Source organism: Larus michahellis, chromosome 14 (genome assembly GCF_964199755.1).
Source record: "Larus michahellis chromosome 14, bLarMic1.1, whole genome shotgun sequence".
NCBI classification, from domain to species: Eukaryota; Metazoa; Chordata; class Aves; order Charadriiformes; family Laridae; genus Larus; species Larus michahellis.
Window position 1 is genome coordinate 6,439,379 of NC_133909.1, and position 20,080 is coordinate 6,459,458.

General features: G+C 47.1%; 1 protein-coding gene across 7 annotated transcripts in view; it reads left to right on the forward strand.

Annotated features, from left to right (window-relative positions):
* Positions 1–20,080, forward strand: part of PRPSAP1 (phosphoribosyl pyrophosphate synthetase associated protein 1) — a 29,623-nt gene continuing 9,543 nt past the window's right edge. The window contains exons 1-9 of one of the 7 annotated variants that reach the window (XM_074607205.1): positions 15–136; positions 893–1,004; positions 3,092–3,201; positions 9,670–9,722; positions 11,291–11,357; positions 15,687–15,859; positions 16,292–16,407; positions 17,443–17,498; positions 18,398–18,543. In XM_074607205.1, the coding sequence (XP_074463306.1) occupies positions 15,706–15,859; positions 16,292–16,407; positions 17,443–17,498; positions 18,398–18,543 (472 nt within the window). In that variant the 5' untranslated portion in view covers positions 15–136; positions 893–1,004; positions 3,092–3,201; ... (1 more) ...; positions 11,291–11,357; positions 15,687–15,705. Of the gene's footprint in view, positions 298–346; positions 1,005–2,979; positions 2,995–3,091; positions 3,202–9,669; positions 9,723–11,290; positions 11,358–15,686; positions 15,860–16,291; positions 16,408–17,442; positions 17,499–18,397; positions 18,544–20,080 lie in introns of those variants that run through there. The other 6 variants (XM_074607206.1, XM_074607202.1, XM_074607203.1 and 3 more) reach the window with 6 other exon arrangements.

Below are 20,080 nucleotides of genomic sequence, written 5' to 3' on the forward strand. Positions count from 1 at the left end.
GCTTCCGGCGGGCCGCCATCTTAGGCGCGGGCAGTGAAGCCGCCGCGTTGAAGCCGGGCAGAAGCGTGGTGGCTGCCCTGCGCACCTCCTCGCCGAGGAAAGGGATTTTACGCCGTTCTTCACGCCTCCTCCTCAGGTACCGGCGCTGTTGGCGCAGGAGGTGATGTAGCCTTTCTCCTGCTGTGAGGGGGAGAGTGCCCTCACCTAACATGGCAGCGGGGGCGGTCTCTCCCCGCCGAGAAGATGGCCGCTGAGGGGAGCGGCGCTCTAGCCGGGTGGCGGAGCTCGCTTGGCTGGGTGAGGGGACTGTGAGGGGACCCCCCACCATCACAGGGACATCCCCCTCCTTGCTGCCTCACACGGACCCCCTCTTCCCCCCCGCTTCCAATCTTCCCCGCCCCAGCTCATCCCCGCCTTCCCCAGTCAGGGAGAACCCCCTTTCAGCCTTGGAATCCCCTTTCTGCCTTGCAGCCCCCTCAGTTTTGGGAGGTCTCCCATCCCCTGGTGCGTGAGGCGCCTCTGGGTGGGCGTGGGGAGGGTTTGGGTCGGGGTTACCCGGGGGCTGGCTCCCGGTGGGGGGGGGTTGCTTTGCAGGCAGCCCGTTGCCCCCCCCGCACCCCACCACCCCCCCCCGGCCCTCTTCCCCTCCCAAGGCTGGTGCTGCTGCTCCCTTTTATTTTAATAGTCATATTTTCCACTCCCACCCTCCCTTCTATACTTTGACACAGGAGTGGACCAGCAAGACCATAGGTAGCGGAAGGGTTTGTTCTTGTTCTCCTCCTCCTCCTCCTCCTCCCCACCCCTTAAGGGGCGGTGATCGTGGCGGAGAGGAAGAAAAGGATGCCACGGAAGCTGTTGTTGCCTTATAAATCTGTTTTTTCTCACTTTCGAGCTCCACGGGGGTTGCATGACTCTTTGGCGATGAACGCAGCCAGAAGTGGCTACCGGGTCTTCTCGGCCAACTCCACGGCAGCCTGCACCGAGCTGGCGAAGAGGATCACGGAGTAAGTTCCCTCTCTTTCAAGTTTCTTTCCCCCCGCCCCAGAGCTCCTCTGTGCAGGCAGGCTTTCTTCAAAGCGGTTGGAGAGGCTTTTGGCGTCCTCCCACCTTCCCAAGCCAAAGGCATCTGCCGCGAACACCTTTGCTGTGTAGGTTTTGCACTGCGAGTCTTCAGCAGCTCGGCCCTTCTCCTCCTCAGCACTGGCTCATCCCTCCTAATAACTGAATTTGACCCAGCGATGAAAACGTACCGACTGCTTTCTGCCTTTTGAGTGTTTGACATCCATTTCAATGCTGGAGAGGCTTTGCAGCAGAGGCTGTTACTTTTGGGGAGGAAGGAGGTTAAACTTGGCCGAACAAACCTCAGAAAGCGTTTTAAGTGGTCTGGGAGATGCTCAAAACTTCCTCTGCTGCTTTTTGTGGGGACGGGTCAGCGACCTTGTTTGCTCAACAGCTTCACTGCTCGGGGTGCAGGGAGCATTCCGTGTGCAGACCTCGGTACAACACCTGCAGTTCCACTAACCAAAGTGGATTTCGGTGGGGTAGGGGAGGTAGGCAGCACATGCTAACAAGAGAAAGTTAAGTTTAGGGGTAGAAGTGTGCCCTCTCTTTTTTTTTTTTTTTTTTTTTTTTTTTTTTTAAGCCCATCAATTAGGGCAGAGTTTGACCTTGACTTGTCAGGGATGGATGTGCTGGGCCCTGCTGAATTAAGGGTGTTACAGCTGGCTCCAAAATGGGGCTCTTGGAGCACCGAATTTCCCCTGACACTTGATCTTTTGTTTTGAATTAGTTTGGTTCAAACTGGGGTACTCCTAGCCGAAGCTTTTCTGAGACAGGGATCCATGTACTGGCGAGCTGTTGTCCTAAAGCAGGATTTGAACTTCCTTTCTGCTTTTTCCCAGCTATAGTTCATAGGAAGCTGCTCCCAAAATCAAAAGGACTCAGTGCTTGTTTGCTTGCTGCAGCACGTAGCATCCTTGCTACCCTTTAGGCAGCTGCCGGCCTGTTCCTGTCCTCAAGGGCGTGCTTAAATTGGAAGCGTTACTAAATACAGGTGTGCTGCCACTTTAAACTGCAAGAACATTTTGCAGTTCACCCAGGTAGCTTAATAAACACTGTGTTCAATCCTTAGCACAGATTATCTCCACGAAGCTGACTTGGCTGTTTGTCTGGGATTGCTGGTGTTGATGGGATGCGTGTTGGATAATAGTGATGGACTTCTTCAGGTGTGAGGCGGAGAGGGAAATCCTTGTGTTTGGGAGTGGAGAGGGTTTTTTTGGTTCATGTATTTTTGCTGTATTTGGTCAGTTCGGTATCACTTTCCTTTCACAGATACAACTCTGAAAATAAAGTCTCTTTATATAAAAAGTAAGTTTTGCTGCAACAGATGGGACATGGTTTTACATGGCTTGTCTGGTTGCGTCAACACAGAACATAACAGAAGTCCCCTAGCGACAAGCTCCAAGTTCTCAGGACTGAAAAAGCAAATGGGCAATCTTTATTCTCTGCTCTTTGTCTTAAAAATAACTCACTTTTTTTTTAAAGATGTAACGAGAAGAGACATGGAGCAGGCTTCCCCAGGCCACGGCACACGCAGCTGGCTGTGTGACGTGCTGCTGTAACCCTCTGCAGCGTTCCCAGTGATGCTCTGAGGCTGAATGACAGCAGGATCCAGAGAGTGACCTCCTGTCTGTCCTTCACAAAGTAAACTTTTAATAGAGGTGGTGTGGGCTTTTTGCCTTGGCTCTAATGTCAGCGAGAAAGTCGGATGCTCCGGTGGTGGTATGAGCACAACAGTGTGATACACAGCTACTGGCTAAACAGAGGCTTCAGGACGCGTAGATTTACTGCCTGTAAAATAGGAGTAGTGACCACTGTGAAATGGAAAGGGGTGTAGCATGATAGGCAGATGCGACTTTGTTGGAGGGGGGTGCACAATCTGGAACCGTTCATAGTAAGGATTTGCCCACAGTAAGAAGTGTCCCAAAAATAAAGGTATTTTCAGCATCTTGAGCGGTGTTTTTGCACTAACTTCCCTTAGGAGCTCAGGGGCTCTTTCAACGTGTTTGTAATACATCCCTTGTTTTTTCAGGTTGCAAAAGATGCGTGACTGCTGGCTTTCCCACTGTGTCCCATCCCAGCCTGTACTTTGCTGGGGAGGTCAGTTGCGCCTTTTAATAGAGTTGGAGCAGTCGTATAAGGGTGAGTCTGTCCTCTAATATTGTGCGTTCTTTTTAAAGTTTTTTTATGACCTTTAGCATAAGTAGTAAAAGAACTTTAAAACAACACGCAATATTAGGAGTAGAGCCCCTTGAGACACTTGTGCATCCAGGCTCTGTTGCTTGTAGGTATGATGTTAAAATCAATACTGGCTTATCTTGTTTTAAAATCCCAAGCCTGCGGAGGAGCAGTGTGGTATAAACCAGACATCTGAAAGCTGTTCAGTCTCCTCGCGTCACTTAAGGCAGAACTTCCAGAGTTCCTTTCGATTCAGGCTTTGAGCGTGGCGTTCTGGCACGATTCCGATCTTTACAGTTTCCTATTATGTATTCTTGTCTGGTTATAGGATGAGTGACCAGATAGTTAGTCTAACTTTCACTTTGAGTTTTCAGAGCTTTTGTTTATGTTAGTATCTGCCAGGAAGAGGAGATTGTGCTGGTTTATAAAAACCAAATAACCTTGTGAAACTTTAAATAATAAAGATGTGCCTTAGATTCAGGACCACTGAAACATAAAAAAACCTCATGTGTTTACTTGTATCTTATAAATTGAGAGGGATGATTTTTGGGTTTTGTGGGTTGTTTTTTTTTTTTTTTTAATTCTTGCCCAGATGGAAAGAAAACTCCTGCTGTAATTAGGACACTTGGCACCTGATTACAAGCTGCATTTGCAGGGGAGAAAGATAATTTCTGTGACCAGTGCTGATCCCTAATGGGCCTTGTGTGCTGCTGGGGGGAGGGAGGTCTAGCAAGTCTTTTTAATCTCCGGAGTCCAACAGATGCATTTAGATCTCCTTCTGACTGCAGTGTCTGGCACAGAGGGTACAAATAATACATTCCGCTCCCTGCTTGTGTGTTTGGGTTGGAGGGGATTGCTGATTGAAGCTTGCTAATGCCTCCCCAGTGCTCCTGCAGGTCTGTGTTATGTGGGAAGTGATACTGTCGTAAACTTATTGCAGGCTGTGGATGTGAGTATTCTAGACATTCATTTTGTTTGCAGCACAGAAAATGCTGGTGATGTAAAGATAAAAGCAATGCAGCGAGCTTAAACAATGTGGAGTAATGAGGAAGAGATGGAGACTTGTGTTCTGATCTCTGGTTGTAGGGAGCCAGGGACACAACACTAAAACCAGGGTGGTGTTTTCTGTGAATGAGTGGGAGGTGAGCCCTGCTTTTGAGAGAGACAGCATGTTAGGAGGACTCTCAGCAACCTCACTCAGCTGAAGGAGAATTTCTGATGGGATGAGGGAAGGGTAATGTCAGCCTTCCTCATTAAGTCATCTTGCCAGCATGTGACACTATGGCACAGGGGAGTCAGATCACAGTAACCTTGTGATGCTGCTCTACCCTGTCTTCAAACCCTGTTCTTGCCTTCTGAAAAGAGCTCTTGTGTGGTGCTACAGGACGAGAGGAGGTGGCACCACCTCTTTTCCATCTCGGAAGATGCAGTATTGTGGCAGGAGGCTAACGGATGTTACAGGGTGACACTACATCAAAGAATTTTGGAAAGGGAAAAGAATCACCAACTGAAAAGTAGTGTAGTTGGAGAGGGCTACAGACAGGGGACGGTGTTGGAGTAGGGTGAGCGTGGAGCAGTTGGGCTTTCAGATTTTCAGTGCAGCTTAGATAGAGCATGTAATGTGGCTGAGCAGATTGGCTCTGCGTGGTGGCTCTCTGTGCTGGCCAGTGCCAGGTTTAGGGAAAGTTCCTTCACGAGGAGCAGACTGGTGGGAGTAGAGGAAAATCTGCCTAGTATTTGATGGTAGTTCAGCTGCATGGCTTTGGCATGGCTGGAACAAATGATACAAGTGCTGGATGGCTCTGGGTACAGGTGGCAGATGAGCAGCAGGGACTGTTCTTCAAGTACCCAGTCGTGCCGGGTAAAGGGGGGGCTCAGATAGTTATAAGGATATTTGAACAAAAGATACCGCCTTGTATCCAGGAAGCTGCTGTTTCCTTTCCCTTTCCTGCCTTGTTCTTGAAGTGGGAGGTTAGGAAATACACCGTAGAGCTGCCACTGCGCAACCTCACCCAGATGACTGATCGTTAAATAAAGATTTGCTCAAGTTTGAAAAGCAATTCAAAGTCACACTGTGGCTTGCTTTGGCCACGGTCAAGCACGGAGCATATATCCTCTGCTGTCAGCTCCAGCTCCTTCTGGAGTGAGTCTGTAGGTGTGAGACCAGTGAAAATCTAATAAAGAGGATATTGCCAGAATAAAATAATATCATAGTCAGGGGCTTTGTCTGTATGCAGATTTCTCTTCAAATTGAGGGCTTGCACTGTGAACTGGCTGGAAGCTTCCTTCAGAGATAACTTTACAAGTATCTTTTAGGTGTTTGCCACAGAGTGGGAAAAGGCAATGCAACCTGGTCTGAGTCCTTCCCAGCACTACTGAAACGTGCTTTCATGGCATGAAATACTACAACTGCACTTGCCTCTTGAATTTTGATTCAGCTAAATGTCAAGTCTTTTTTAACTGACTGTCCTTTGTCTCTAGAGCCTGATGCAGTGGCTTCTGACAGTCTTCAGAGGAGCATTTTAAAGTACAGTCTGATACAACCCCATAGTGTTTCCTAAAATACTGCAGTGTGTCACTTCTTCATTAAACTATAGGTGACTTCCAAGCTGTTCATATTTAGGCTGTGAGTTTGAGATGGATTTTATAGACACTCTTGTATCCACAGCTTAATATACTTTTGGCATTTGTTGAGACTGCGGAAAGTTAATCATCTTTCCTGAGCAATGTTTGCAGATAGAGATATTACAGATCAATATAAATTTTTTACTGGCCAGTTGCTCTGAGTAGGATTTTTAAAGAGAATTTTTCTCTTAGATGCTGTCAGGTCCTAGAGGAGTCGGTTTAGTGATCAAACTGGTGTGAGGACGGTAGAGCAGAGCGAGAAGCAAGGCTTTCCCCATCAGGAGCAGTGAGTGGTCAAACAGGGAAAGATTACACCGCAACAGCATTAAAGCTTTAAAAGCTGGGAGCAGCCTGGTGGTAATACCTTGATCCCACTCTGCCCAGCCCTCTGCACTGAGCTTGGGAGGGCTGTATGTGCATAGCTTAACAGATCCCAGTCCTGAAGACTGCTGCTTTTAAAAACAAAAGCAATGCCAAATTGAGTTTCTGTCTCCTGTGGATGGAGAAGGGAGCTTCCAGAAGTGAACCCCTGCTCTGATGTCTGCTCAGTGCTGGTTAAAAAGAGATTTCTGCAAAGACTGTAAAATCAGCCTGACCGTTCTCCAGTCTTAAACACTTCAGTGTCAGCAAAAGCCCCTACCTCCCCATAGCCAAATACCACACGACACAGCAGGGCTTTTTCGATGCACCTTGTTTTGCTTGGAGATGTGATTTATCTACAGGACCTAAAGTATTATTTTTTCCAGAAGCAGCTGTACCTCTCTGTGGGGATGTGTGCTCCGGGTTACCTGTAGTGGCGGCCTTTTCTTTCCTAGTGTAGATCTGCCTGTGTCTGCAGACATGTGATCCAGTAATTGTGGTAACCCCTGTTCTGTGGCTATGCTGAAGCTGAATGCAAACAGAGTTCTTGCTGTCAGTTTAATTCCTCTATTGCCTAAAGCAATGACTGATGGGGAGCTTCTGCATGGAGGGGTTTTGGAGAGAAAAGAGTTGGGGATGGAGGGGAAGATGGGAGAGGTGACGGGAAAGGGGAATTTATCTTTGAACTCTGTTACCAGTGGTTCCTCCCAGGCTCTGTGGTGGCTAAGGCCGTGCTCTGCCCTTGACTTTTGTGTAAATCTTCCTTTTGACCCAAGTCCTGTGGAATTTGGTGTTTTACAACTGGAGCTATACAAACAGTCCCGTCTTTTAATAGCCTTGGCTAAATCAAGGTTTTTATCGGACTCCTGCAGTGGCTGAAGTCTCGGCTTACACAAAGCCTTCAGAAAGGGATTCGGTGGAAGGTGTGCCCCTTGGGTAAACATGCCTCAGCTGCTTTGGTGGAGCTGCCTGTCGGCCCGTCTGCCATGCCTGCAGCTCGCGGGACTGCAGAGCACTGCAGGCAGGGTTGGTGTATGACTTTTGTAGGCAGTTTTATCTCGTATCCTTCTCATTGCCTTCCCTCTTGTTTACTTGCAGTCAACAGTTGGAGCAGAGATGGGATTTATTGTCTGACCAGAGCAATCTGCTACTGCTCATTCTTTTAAGTTGGCAGCTGCTTACTGTCTCTGCCACTGCTATCTGCACCCAGGTTTGACAAGCTGAGCTGTTTAGTGTCCCTCTTTCCATCGAGGAGCAAACTGGCCTTTCCAATTTCTTGTTTCAGTGGCACTGAAACAGCATTGTTGCTGTACAATCTGAATAGGAGGCCGCTGGACACTAGTTTCTTCTTGCCAGTTACATCCTCGCAGAGCATCACAAACCTCCACTGTGTCTGTTTGCCACCTTGTAGCATTGGAAGTGCCACCCTCCAAGGGGTGTTTTGCTGAGATGTGTCCACAAGGACTATTTTAGAAGCTTTCCCTTCTTCTATGAGACGCAGTGTTGACTAAGGGCACTTGCACGGTCTTGTTAATGGATTTATTTTTTTTTTCCCCAGTAGTGAGGTAGGAACGTGCTGCCTGCAGTGAAGTCAGAATGCACGTGCCTCCAAACAGAGCTTGCAAAACTTGACATGTGGTTGTGGAGGAACAAGTGTGAGTCATTAAACGTTTACACACACACACACACACACACACTGGTTTGTTTTGTGTGTATGTGTGATACTTGAGCTTGTTTCGACTTGGATGCCTTGGCAGTGATTAGGCTGAAGCTTAGTATTTGCAAGTGCCTGACCGTCATCGGAAAGACAGTGGGATCACGATGGGCAGTAAGAGCTCAATAGATCCCATCTGCAAAACTCACCTTTACTGTGTGTCTGTCCCTGCGATCCCTAGGCTTGCCTTTGCTTGACTAGCTGCCAGCTCTTTTTTGAAAATGCTGAAGGTACTCAGGATGCCTTTGTATTGCAGCTGCAAGTTTTAACCCAGCAGGGCTGGTGAGAAAAGCCTAATTAAAGATTTGGGTGCGTGTCTGCTCTGGACTGCATGGTCCCTGGGTGATGCTGCAGTCAGTACCCAAGTCGGGCTGGTTACAATCTCACACATACGATTCTCGATGTGAGAGTTTACTCACCAGCCCCAGCCATGGCAAAACGTGCCGCCAGACACGCGATTGGGAATGTGTGCTTGCCAAATACGTGCTAAGCAAATATATCATGTTGCATTTGAGTATCTGTTATCGCAGCTGTCCCAGGCGTGCTTTCCAGGCCAGCTTCTAGCTGAGACCTCCAGCTTGCGGGCTGATAGCTTAGTCCAGCAGTAGCTGGTGGGCCAACAGCAGGCCAGTGAGGGGCTGTCTCGCTCATTGACTTCTGAAAAAACAAATCTTTGTGACAATTGAAGAACAAGGCTGAGTCTGTGGCTGAGGAGGTGGAGAGAAACTGACTGCTGAAGGCAGTAGAGTCAGTGACAGATGTGGGCTCTTTATTCAGTGGTAGTCCTGATTTGCAAAATTTTGGCATGTGTCCAGGTAAATACAGTATATGTGCAGACAGGAAACTACCGCCATAATCAATGTGTTGAACAAAGGTATTTTGCAGGCATGAACTCTTTCCTAATCCAGCGTGTGGGCACGGCCCACTGAGCAGACCCAAGGTGAGAGGAGGGACTTGCCAGCTGAGTTGCAGCAGCACACCTATCCCAAGCATCTTGCTGGTGCAGGGTCTCTCAGCTGAGGCTCACTGTTAAAGCACATGTGCCCCTAAATACTTACTAATACAGAAGTGTCACCTGAAGGGAAAAGTCTGCCTTTTGGAGCATTTAAAAAATGCTCTTCGAAGTGAATCTTTATTATATAAGAAAGAACCTAAAAAACAAATGGAGCTACTGTAATCTTTGTTGTGATGAATGTTGTAGGTTTGACTTTTTAGAAGGGAAAGGAATAATTTGAAAAAAAATCAGAAAAACTTTTTTTTTAAGTTAAAGTCTCTTCAGTCTGCTGAGTTATTTCAGAATGAAGGTTGGGAGGTGGGGTGGGAAGAAATAGACGTGGGAGTCAGGAAAAAAAGTGATTCAGTTGCCAGTAATTGAATCTGAGTAAATCATTGATGTTCAGTTCCACAACAGATCCACCTAAGGTAGCATTGCACGGGCCAGGCAAGATGTCCTTTGCTGTATCTTGGGAGACGTGGCCTCTGGTCAATCATACAAGGACTGGCTCTTACAAGTACAGTGTTGATGTGCTGCAGAGCAGTGGTGCCCCAGGGCCCTCCTTGGGGACCTCGGAGGGAAGGAGACCTTGGGGAAGTGGTTTCGCAGCCTGGCTGGTGCACTCAGCTACCTGTTGGGCAGTGCTGCGTTTTATTGGTGTGTAATGGTTGGTCCAGTCTCTGCTTTGGATCACAAACTGCTGGGTTCCTCCATTTTTAATTTCCTTTTTTCTCTCCAGGCGTCTCGGTGCTGAGCTGGGGAAATCTGTGGTGTACCAGGAAACTAATGGAGGTAAGAAATCTTTACTATTTGCAACTGTTTTAAAGTAATCTTAAAAATACTGGCTAACTCCATCAACCAGACCTGTCTAATAAGTGCAGTGATTCAGCTGTGATGTTACTGCTCCTCCTGGCAGTGCTTAACCCCCATGTCTGACCTTGGACGAAGCAATTAAATGTGTTCTTTGTTTTCCCCTGTTATCTCATTTGTCTGCCCATGCTCTTATCTAAGGGAGAGCCCTACCTTGGGTGTTACCTGCTATAAAATCTTATGTGCTTAGCAAAACATCTCCTAGATTTAAAAGTAATGGCCGGCTTTCTAAGTGTCTGCCTTGTAAACTTTTAAATTATCCCCTTCTTACAGGCTTCCCCTGCCACAGACAGTTTACAGCTGCCCTAGCAAGGACCTGTCCAGTTGCTTTAAAGAGCTCAAATTCAGGGCTGTGCTGGGCACGGTGTGTCTTGGAGCTTGCTTTCATCTCTTTAAATGTAGCAAGCATCCATTTTCAGATGCTGGGCTAAAACAGAAGGATATTGGCTAACAGAGTTCAGTGGCTAAGAGTAATTTACTGTTTCAAGACCTCAGTTACCTTATTTGCAAGAGAGACTAGAACCAGGAAGCTGATACAGGTGAGAGGAAGGGATGGAAATGGTGCTGACTCGGCATGAGGATTTATGACAGTGCTGCTGCTCTTACAGCCAGAATGGGCCACGTGGTGCATAAGCTGCCGAGGTTATGGCTGGCTTGGCTGTTGCGTTCAGGTTAGAGAGAGCTCGCTGCCCTTTGGGGCTAGTTTTAAATCAGGGCACTTGCTGCAAGGCCTGAAGTCATTCTTCATCACTGCACAGCAAATCCATCTGCTTTCAGCAGAGTCCCTTAAGGTTATTGACAGTGCCCAGGCAATTAGACTTTGAATTTGGTAGATATTTCTCTCCTTTTGCTTATCTCTGCCCTCTAGTTCATGACTGTGTGGGAAACGAATGGCTAAGACAGGCACCTTGGGGAAACCTGGTGTCATTGCTTTGCCTTTGCAGAGCTGCTTCAGGGCTCGGCTTTTGTGTTTGAGCCTGGGACTGTAGGAATTGTGTTCAGCAGAGACCCAGGTTTCCAGCTCATGTCAGTGTTGAAATGTCTTGACCTTGATATTGAAATTGGGGTGTTCTCCGTCTGAACTCTGTACTGCGGGTGTTGCCTTGGGCTTTCCAGCCTGTATGGAGCTGACCCCGCTGTAAGCTGCAAAAGAGCCAAGTTACCATCTTGGAAAGTACTAAAGGTTGTTCTGCTTTGGGTGGTTCATTGTTCGCTAATGAATGTGGCATTGACAGCTTTCATCACTCAGCATGGAGAAGTGGAAAGGATCTCTCATTGAGAGCTAGGTAATTGTCTTCTACGCGTAAGAGAACAGCTATTCAGCCTGGTTTTGCATTGTAAATACAACGAACTTACTGGTGTGTCATGTCAGCTCTTTACTTCCAGGGACCAGCCTTTGGAAAATCCCCTTGGCTCATCTGTGTGTAAATCTATAATCTGTAAATCTGATGTTTGGAAACAAAACTGACTCTGTTTTCAATCCTTTTCAGAAACAAGAGTTGAAATAAAAGAATCTGTCCGCGGACAGGATGTCTTCATTATACAGACAATCCCCAGGTAAGGGACTTGTGGCTCAGTTTTACAGCTGTGATGTGCTTTGAATTTCTGGTTCAGCAGATTGTTCGATAAGTTTGCTCACGGTTAGCCAGCATCGTAACCGGTCTATTTCCGGTGTTGTCATTTCTTTGACTTCCATTCAAGACACCACATAGCGTTAAGCTGTTAGAATTCCCAGAGGATCGCCTGCACCACAGCAAACTGAAAAGCTTCCCATCAAATAGCATAAGTGTGTCACTCGAGGCAAGAGCAAGTATGACTGATAGCTTCAAGTGAAACATCCCTGGTCTGTGTGTTGGTGTCCTTGCAGGCTCAGTTGCTTGGTGATTTCTGACTGGCATTTCCATTTCGGGATGCGTAATTTCCTCTGCCTTCCAATTACCAAGCAGCAGAGCCAGCAACAAACAGCAGCTATTGCTTTCATTACAGGTTGGATTACTCTTCCCCTTTCACTGTAGTGATGTGAAACTGAGCTCAGGTGGAAGCCGGTAGCTTCCCTCCTGCACTATTACAGTTCTTAATAATGTTAGGCATTTTTTTAAGTGGCCCTTTTTGGCTTTTATTTTGGGCTCTTCTAGCCTTGGAGTAAGAGGAAGAAGTGCTGCGAGTAACCAGGGGGCTAGAAAACCAGCTCTAACCCCAGGAACCTTGCTGCTCGCTGGCTGAGGAAGACTGTAGCGAGATAGCACTGGTACGGTGAGAAGGGAGCCTACATACAAGTGATAACTGCAAAATGATCAACCAGGAGTAGGGGAGGTGCTGTTTTCAGAGATGAGGTATTGATAGGATGCCTTTTGCACAGTTAGCAAAACAAGGCTATTCCTGCTCTAATAGCCTTTTCCAAGTTACAAAATTCTGCTCAGATTTTGGAGATCACAAGAACTAATAAGTACCAGAGTTCACGTGGGTAGCAGAATGCCCTTGAAACAGAATTTTTCCTTGCTTGACAAAGAAATAGAGCCCAGTGAGAATTCAAGTTCATTTTCTCTTTTACAGTGCTTGGCCTGTTGTTAAAGAAATCAGTAGGACTACAAGATTAGCTTGGTCACTTCTGGAATTCCTCTTGCAGGCTGAGACATTTTCCTAGAGCTCATCTCTCTCCAGAGAGGTGCTCCAAGAGTTTCCTCCCTCAGGGAGCAACTAAATCTCTGCAAGACGGAAATCCACTGATGCAGGATTATGTTTCAGGTGAATAGTGCTGTTCTCCTATCCCTTGTGAGAGCATTCTCTGAAATAACTTGTAACTGAGAGCTGTGTAAACGTGAAACAGATAAGGTGTTTGGAGAGAGATAACTCGGAGCATTAGGGACAGCAATAGTTTTGGGAGGAGAAAACCTCCCCTGCTTTAGCTTGTTGATCCCCTTGTTTTTCCATAAACTGAATTAAACGTTATGGGCCAAGAAATGAATCCTCTTTAGCCACAATGTTCAAAGCCCTCCAGGTGAGGAGCCACAGTTGTGCAACCAAGTTATCTTTTATACTTCAGCTGCAGCTATCCCTTGTTGCATTGCTTGAGAGGAGAGGTTCAAGGGCATCTCAGTTTTGCAGTGGTTTTCAGGGAGCTTTTCAGCAGAGTAAAACCACTGTGTTGAATAAGCTGAGAACAGGACTTCAGCACTCAGTAGCTGTTTGAAAATCAAACAAAATATTAGGACTTAATGGGAAGGGAGTAGAGAGGGAAACAAACTTGTTATGCTGCGGTGTGAATTCACAGCCTGCATCTTAAATGCACAGAGAGAGAACAGGAAGATCTGAATATTAGATACAATATCCCTGTCCAAAAAGCAAATAGCAGAACTAAAAAAGTTATGAAGACAGGTATTGTCCAAGACTGTTGGTTTGTGGACTCGCATTCGTATGAGGGAAAACCAAATGCTCATGTTTAGACTGTAGAAAAATGAAGGAGGTGGTGGTTTAATGATACACTAAAAGCGAAAAGAGTCTTTTAGTGATGAGTGTTGGTGCTGGTTGTTGCAAAGTTGATTGGCAGCTTCACATAAGCCATTTGCTCAACCCTGAGAAAAGGGATCTTCAGGAATGGCTCAGGTAGGGATGGGGAGCAGCGAGGGAGGCTGAAGAGGGGTGGTAAACAGGGTGTTGGGGATAGCTGAGCTGGCTCTAAATGTCCTGGTGATGAGCTGACAGTCCCTGTGTGCAGTCTTGGCTCTGGCTTTCCAGCAGTAACTATGAGCGTGGCTTCAAGGCAGGAGGCAGGGAGGGCAGCGAGGAGTCGGGGATGCTCTCCTGGGTACCTGTTTTGGAGATGCTGTGGCTGGGATTCCACTGCAGATGTTATTTCCCCCAATTAGTCCCCACCCCAAGCCAGGTCCTTGGATGGGGTCAGTGCCTCTTGCAGCAGAGCGGATCAGTGTGACGACTGGCTCAGAATGAAGCATCCAGGAGGATGCTCCTCACCTAGATGAGCCCCCCAGCCCACCCACCCTGGAAGGGTGCCCTGCTGGAAGGACAGATGCATCCACCTCTGCCTGGTGCCTGTGCCGGCTGGTCTGCAGGAGCTTCCCAGAGTCCAGCATGGGGTCCTGCCTTGAATATTGAGAGAGGTGTTTCTCCTTGAGTAATTTCCCAATCTATACGGCTACCAGTGTCCCACAACAGCACCAGGACTGTTGATGCTCTTTGAAATAGATGGTAACCCTTTCTCTCAGGAGCAGTTGTGTTCTCTATCTGCCTTCCATGTGAATATATATATTTTTAAAGAGTAATTTGAAAAATAATGATGGAAAACAGTGAATTTCGGGAATGAACTTTAAATAGGCTTAAACTTGGCCACTTTGTTTTTATAAAACACTGATAGTAGCATTTTTTTCTCCTCTCGCGGCCCCAGTGGCACAGCTAAAACACCGAAGGGAAGAAACAGTTCTTTGTTTGCTCGTTGTCCTACGTGGCAGGGGGCTATGTTTTATGTAATTCTTGGCTGGGTGCTTCCGAGCTAACAAAGCTTGCTTGTGTGTAAATGGCATTGTGCGCAAGGGCTAGCGGAGCCAGTGGGAGAACAGAGACCCAGAGCGCTCACAAATGAAGAGGCACAAACAGAGGTTAATTTCTGAAGGAAGGGGGAGTGATGGAGAAGTGGAAATGGTTAGAGGTTTGTCACAGGTCACACAGACAGAGGCTTGGACAATGGTATCTCTGAGCTCTTGGGGAAGCCGTCCCCGGTGGTCAGGAGGAAAACAGGTCCTCGAGCAATGCCTGGGAACATTCAAAAAGCTCTGCCGAGCTTTAAGCTGCTCTCTGCTGTTTATTCCTCTGCTGATGGGTGGAAAGATGGCCCGGTCAGACCCTGCTCTGTCACCGTGGGCTCCACGACTGAGCCCTCCTGGGGACCTGTCTGGGGAAGTGGTGTGTCATTTGAGGCTGTCCCTGCTGAAACCCCTCCCCAAGCAAGGGTGTCTGCATTGTAGGAGGGTGGCCTGTCCCTCTGTGTTCTCTGAAGTGCATGTTCCTCAGTTCCCAAATGGTCTCAAGTCAGTTTGTGACAATGCAGACGGAGTTTCTTGGTCTTGGTTTTAAGGAACTAAAAGGGCTTGACTTTTTTTTTTGTTGTTTTTTTTCCCCCTTCCCAAAATGAATTAAAATGCAGATTAACACAATCCTGCTGGGCCACACCAGTCATCATGGTGAACTGAACTGAAAACGGGGTTTTACATTTATTCCTTGCTGTGGTCTACAGATATGTTCTGCCTGTGTTGCTTTTTTTTTTTTTATTCTTTCAAGAAACAGTCATTTAGCACTTAGTGTGCAGTTGTTCCTTCTATCTATAGATAAGCTAGATAGTATGGAGATGCTGACCTCCACCAGTGATGCATCTGGACTTTGTACTGCTCCAAAATGCAGCATATGTTAAGGCAGAAAAAATAACCCACCTTTACGTTGAATTTATTAGGGTATTTTTGACAATGTGGATGAAGCTGTGTTGGCTGAATGCGTGCTGCTTCTTTAAAAGACGGTTTTATTTCAAAATACTCTGTATGAAGTGACATTATTTTTTTCCAACATAAATGAAAAAATGTTTTGTTTTGTTGTGATGATGGAGGGAAATCATTACACATCTCATGTTAGAATAGAAAATCAAATTCTGGTCCATGGCTCTTGAGTGCTGGAGTCAGGTGCTGTACATATAACAGTTGATTGTAATGGGCTGTGGCATGATGGATGGAGCTATAAGATTACAATCTGGGTCTTGCATACACATTAGCATAAGATGTAGCATTATTTGCTTAGAAGTTTGGTGAGGAGAGGTATGGGTATAAAAGGAGTTTCGTTGGAAAAACACCTGCTAATATTTGGAATGGTTTTCAAATCTCCTAGAGATGTGAATACCGCTGTCATGGAGCTGCTGATAATGGCATACGCACTGAAGACTTCCTGTGCCAGGAACATCATTGGGGTCATCCCTTACTTCCCCTACAGCAAACAGAGCAAGATGAGGAAGAGGGGCTCTATAGTCTGCAAGCTGCTGGCTTCGATGCTCGCCAAGGCAGGTGAGTGTCACAGGGAGCAGCAGAACGGCAGGCTTGGACGCTGCAGTGCATCCCGCTGCTGGGCATCCTAGAGGGCATCTGCCTGTCCATTCCTCACCCATTCGATGTTAGGACGTGCTGCCGAGCCCTTGAGCCACTTTGGGGGAGTTCATTTTCTTCAGCTTAGTTTTATTTCTTTGTAACTTACGCCTGGGGAAGTGGCCTAGAAGTGTCATTGAAATACAGTGTCAGCCGTGACTTACCGCATGCCTGTTTCTCATTATGTCTTTGGAACTTTTTACGTTAACCTGTTTATGCTTATTTTATCACATGGCATAATAGTCTGAGTAATAGCTAAAATAGTCTGGAAAATGGAGGTATTAGAGGAACTCCAGCCTTGTGGGAGTTGTCTCAATTCATTGTTATCTTTTCTTTTTTTTTTTTTTTCCTTAGGTTTAACACACATTATCACTATGGACCTTCATCAAAAGGAAATTCAAGGCTTCTTCAGCTTCCCAGTAGACAACCTGAGAGCGTCCCCTTTCTTGCTTCAGTATATACAGGAAGAAGTGAGGTTACTCTAGTTCTATATATATCAACTTGTCTTAATGTGATAGCAGCGTTGGGCCTCTGCTTATGCAGAGGTTGTGTTGTCCAGCTAGGTCAATCTTTCTGTTAATGAATTCTTTCTTAGGGGATACCTATTGCATGTTTCTTAGGAAAGTGGGAAAATATTATATTGTATGATTGTACCTGGATAGAAATTGAACTCTTGACCATAAGCAGAAGACAAGCTTGCGCTCTGTAGAGTTAGTGCCATTGCGAGATGCTGTTTATGCTTCTGCCTCTAATCACCTTTTAAATCCTGTTAAACTGTCTCCCCTTGCCCTTTGTTCTGCGGTGGATGTCTGATTGCTCTGAATTATTGATAGACTTTGTCTTGGGCTGAGTGTAGGAATGCTGAGCACAGGAGCGCTGGGGGCAGGGCATAGTGGTTTTATTTTCCATGTGCAAAAGATGACTTATGCCCACATGGTGAGAGCAAGGCTTCTCTGTAGAGGGAGAGCAGACTCTGGGTTCACACCTCCCAGACAGAAGTAGCTGCAGGCGGTCCATGCAGGGTATGTTAAACACAGTGGATGTTCCCACCTTTGCCCATTTTAAACATTTTTTGCTCTGCACGGGCACTGGGGCTCTGTAAGCTGGTGAGACCTGGGGTTTGATACCTCTGGCCCCCAGGGCCCATCACTACACCTTCCCCTTCTTCCCCACGCTGCGTGCGGTGCCCTGTGTCTCAGCTGCGCTCAGCACTGCAGACCAGGCAATAACTTGTGGGCACCAGCAAGGAAGGAGGCACAGAGCTGCAGTCGTGTGCAGAAGTAGGACCTGCAGTATTGCCTGTACTAAACTTATTTGTGTTACACTTGGGACAAAATACACAAATTCTGGTGGTGAAAAGGAGTGTAATTGCCTCTCTAGTTTCTTGCCACAGAATGAGGATGTGGGTCTGGGGAAGGAGAGTGGTGTGATTATTCATCCATGTATCCAATCAGTTACTCACTAGCAAGAACATCTTTACTGAAATAACTTTTTATTACATCTAGATTCCAGATTACAGAAACGCGGTTATTGTAGCCAAATCTCCTGATGCAGCTAAAAGGTAAATGGATGCTTTACTAGCTGGTTAAAGTAACTTGGAAAAGATCTGGGCTGATGGGAAATATGCCAAGAAAAATATGGGAGGGCCTCAAATGGATCAGCAATCTGGTCCATAGGTTCTTTGTGGCTGGAAACAGGATGGATGTTTGTAGCGGTGCAGATGGGCAGCTGAATTTTGCAGTCTGACCCTGTGGGAGTGAACTCTGGAGGTCTCTGCTGCTGCAGAGCTACGTGGTTCACCTGAGGCCAGGATCAGCCTGCAGAAGAGAAGGCTCCAGGGAGAGCCTTCCAGTACCTAAAGGGGGCCTATAGGAGAGATGGGGAGGGACCCTTTATGAGGGATTGTAGCAATAGGATGTGAGGGGTAATGATTTCAAACTTGAAAGAGGGGAGATTTAGATTAGATCCCAGGAAGAAATTCTTCACTGTGAGGGTGGTGAGCCCCTGGCCCAGGTTGCCCAGAGAAGCTGTGGCTGCCCCATCCCTGGAGGGGTTCAAGGCCAGGCTGGATGAGGCTTGGAGCAACCTGGGCTGGTGGGAGGTGTCCCTGCCCATGGCAGGGGATTGGGACTAGATGGTCTTTAAGGTCCCTTCCAACCCAAACCATTCTATGACTCTATGATCAGACTTGCTGCATGAGTTGCAGCAGTGCCTGACCATTTTGGAAAGCACTTAGCATATTGAGGAATGCCAGGACATCCCTGGTGGATCCAAGGGGTAGGGTGGGCTTTGGGATATTAGGAGGACTGAAAAGTCGCTTCCAGTGAAGTTTTTTGCTGGGGAATGGCCACAGAGGTGCAGCCTTTGTTTGCCCTGTGGGGTCTGGGAGACGCCTGCCCCATTGGGCTGTGAAATTACATCACCCCAACGTCTTCCTGACATGCTGTGGTTGTCCTGCAGGGCTCAGTCTTACGCTGAGAGACTACGGCTGGGACTAGCAGTGATCCATGGAGAGGCTCAGTGTACAGAGCAGGACATGGATGACGGACGTCACTCCCCTCCGATGGTCAAAAATGCAACTGTGCATCCTGGTCTGGAGCTGCCGTGTAAGATTAAGCTTCTCTGCTTACCCTTGGGCAAAAAAAGGGAAAAGTTTAGTGGGAAATTGCTGTCAGTTTAGCTCTGTAGGTATAACCAACCTAATGGCAGTTGGACCAGTGGCATTTTTCTCATGGAAAGGCTGATAGCAGCAAGTTGTAGGAGAAGGTACAGGGGAAGGTTTTTATTTAACTTTTTCTGGCCATGCAGAGCATCAGTATTTGTTCTCCTTGGCTGTTCCCACTCAACAGCGTGGGGACTGACAAAACTCTGATACAGGTGGCGCTTTTACAGCACTCGGTGACAAAACTCATTGAGCTCATGAAACAGGAAAAAAAAATGCAAAAGTGTAACTAACATGGGAACAGCCACTGAGACAGGCCGCTGTCCCCAGCGTGGAGGGGAGGGCTGGCCTTTGTCTTCCCCTCCTGCTGCAGCCGCTATTACTGCTGGAAATTTTCTTCATCTTGGCAGCCAGGTGATCATGTTCCGGTGTCTGCTTTGACAAGGTTTTGAGGCTTGTGTGGCTAGTGTGAATAGGTTCTCCAAGAGCATTGCTGAGCTTCTTCCTGTGCTCTTGCCTTCAGTTGATAAGCTGCTGATTTGGGAGCACAGAACAAAGTGAAAAAGGAGGAAACCTGTATTCTGGGAAATGCTGGCCTCTTAAGATCGCTTGTATTCCTGCAACAGCAGCAGTCAAGCAACAACAGTATAATCAAAACCCGGCTCCCTCTTGGGAGGGTTTTAGCTTTCTAGGTAGATGGTGGTAGGACAGAAATGATGAGTGCAGTGAACGTGGCTGAGAACCAAGCGTGGGAAAGGATGCATGCTGCTGTGTGTGGTAAGGAGCCATCCATCATGCAGCCAAACTTAATTATACTGGCACTGGCTAGGGCTACTGATAAGCGTCTCCTCTTTTGAAGTTTAGGGACAACATCCAACCAGTTTGTGGGCAGGTTGTGGTGGGGAAAGGCAAGTAAGACTGCAGGCGTTTTTCATTACCCCAGTCATTGCTCACCATAATACAATCAGTTAAACAAAGCTTATGTTGCTGGTGAAACTCCTCTTGGGTGTTGGGGGACAAGTGGTGTTTGGCAAAGGAGTTTTGGACTTCATCTTGATTGTCCCCCTTCTGACAAGGGGAATTTTTTTTCATGCGCTTTCAACAAAACGTGAATTTGCATGGTTACACTCTTGGCCTTTTCCTTCCCCTCCTAATCCGAAGAGGATACTGACCTCCAAAATATCCCCGGATGACATTTGTCTGCTACCAGGGCATTGGTGCGACTGTATCTTTATTTAACCGTGTCACTTCAAGGAAGCTCAGCTGTGGGATGTTGTGCTGCTGGAGAGCCCTATAAACAGTAGCTCATAAGGGCAGTTTAGTCTTGTTTAGTTGTCCAGTTTAGTTACGATTTCAGTGGAAAATGGTTTTCAGTCCTCAGCTATCGAAACACGAACTAATTTGCTGTGTATCACCACTTTCTTATTTTATCTCCTGCAGAAACTCTGCCCTTGACCAATGACCTTCCATTCCTGCATGCC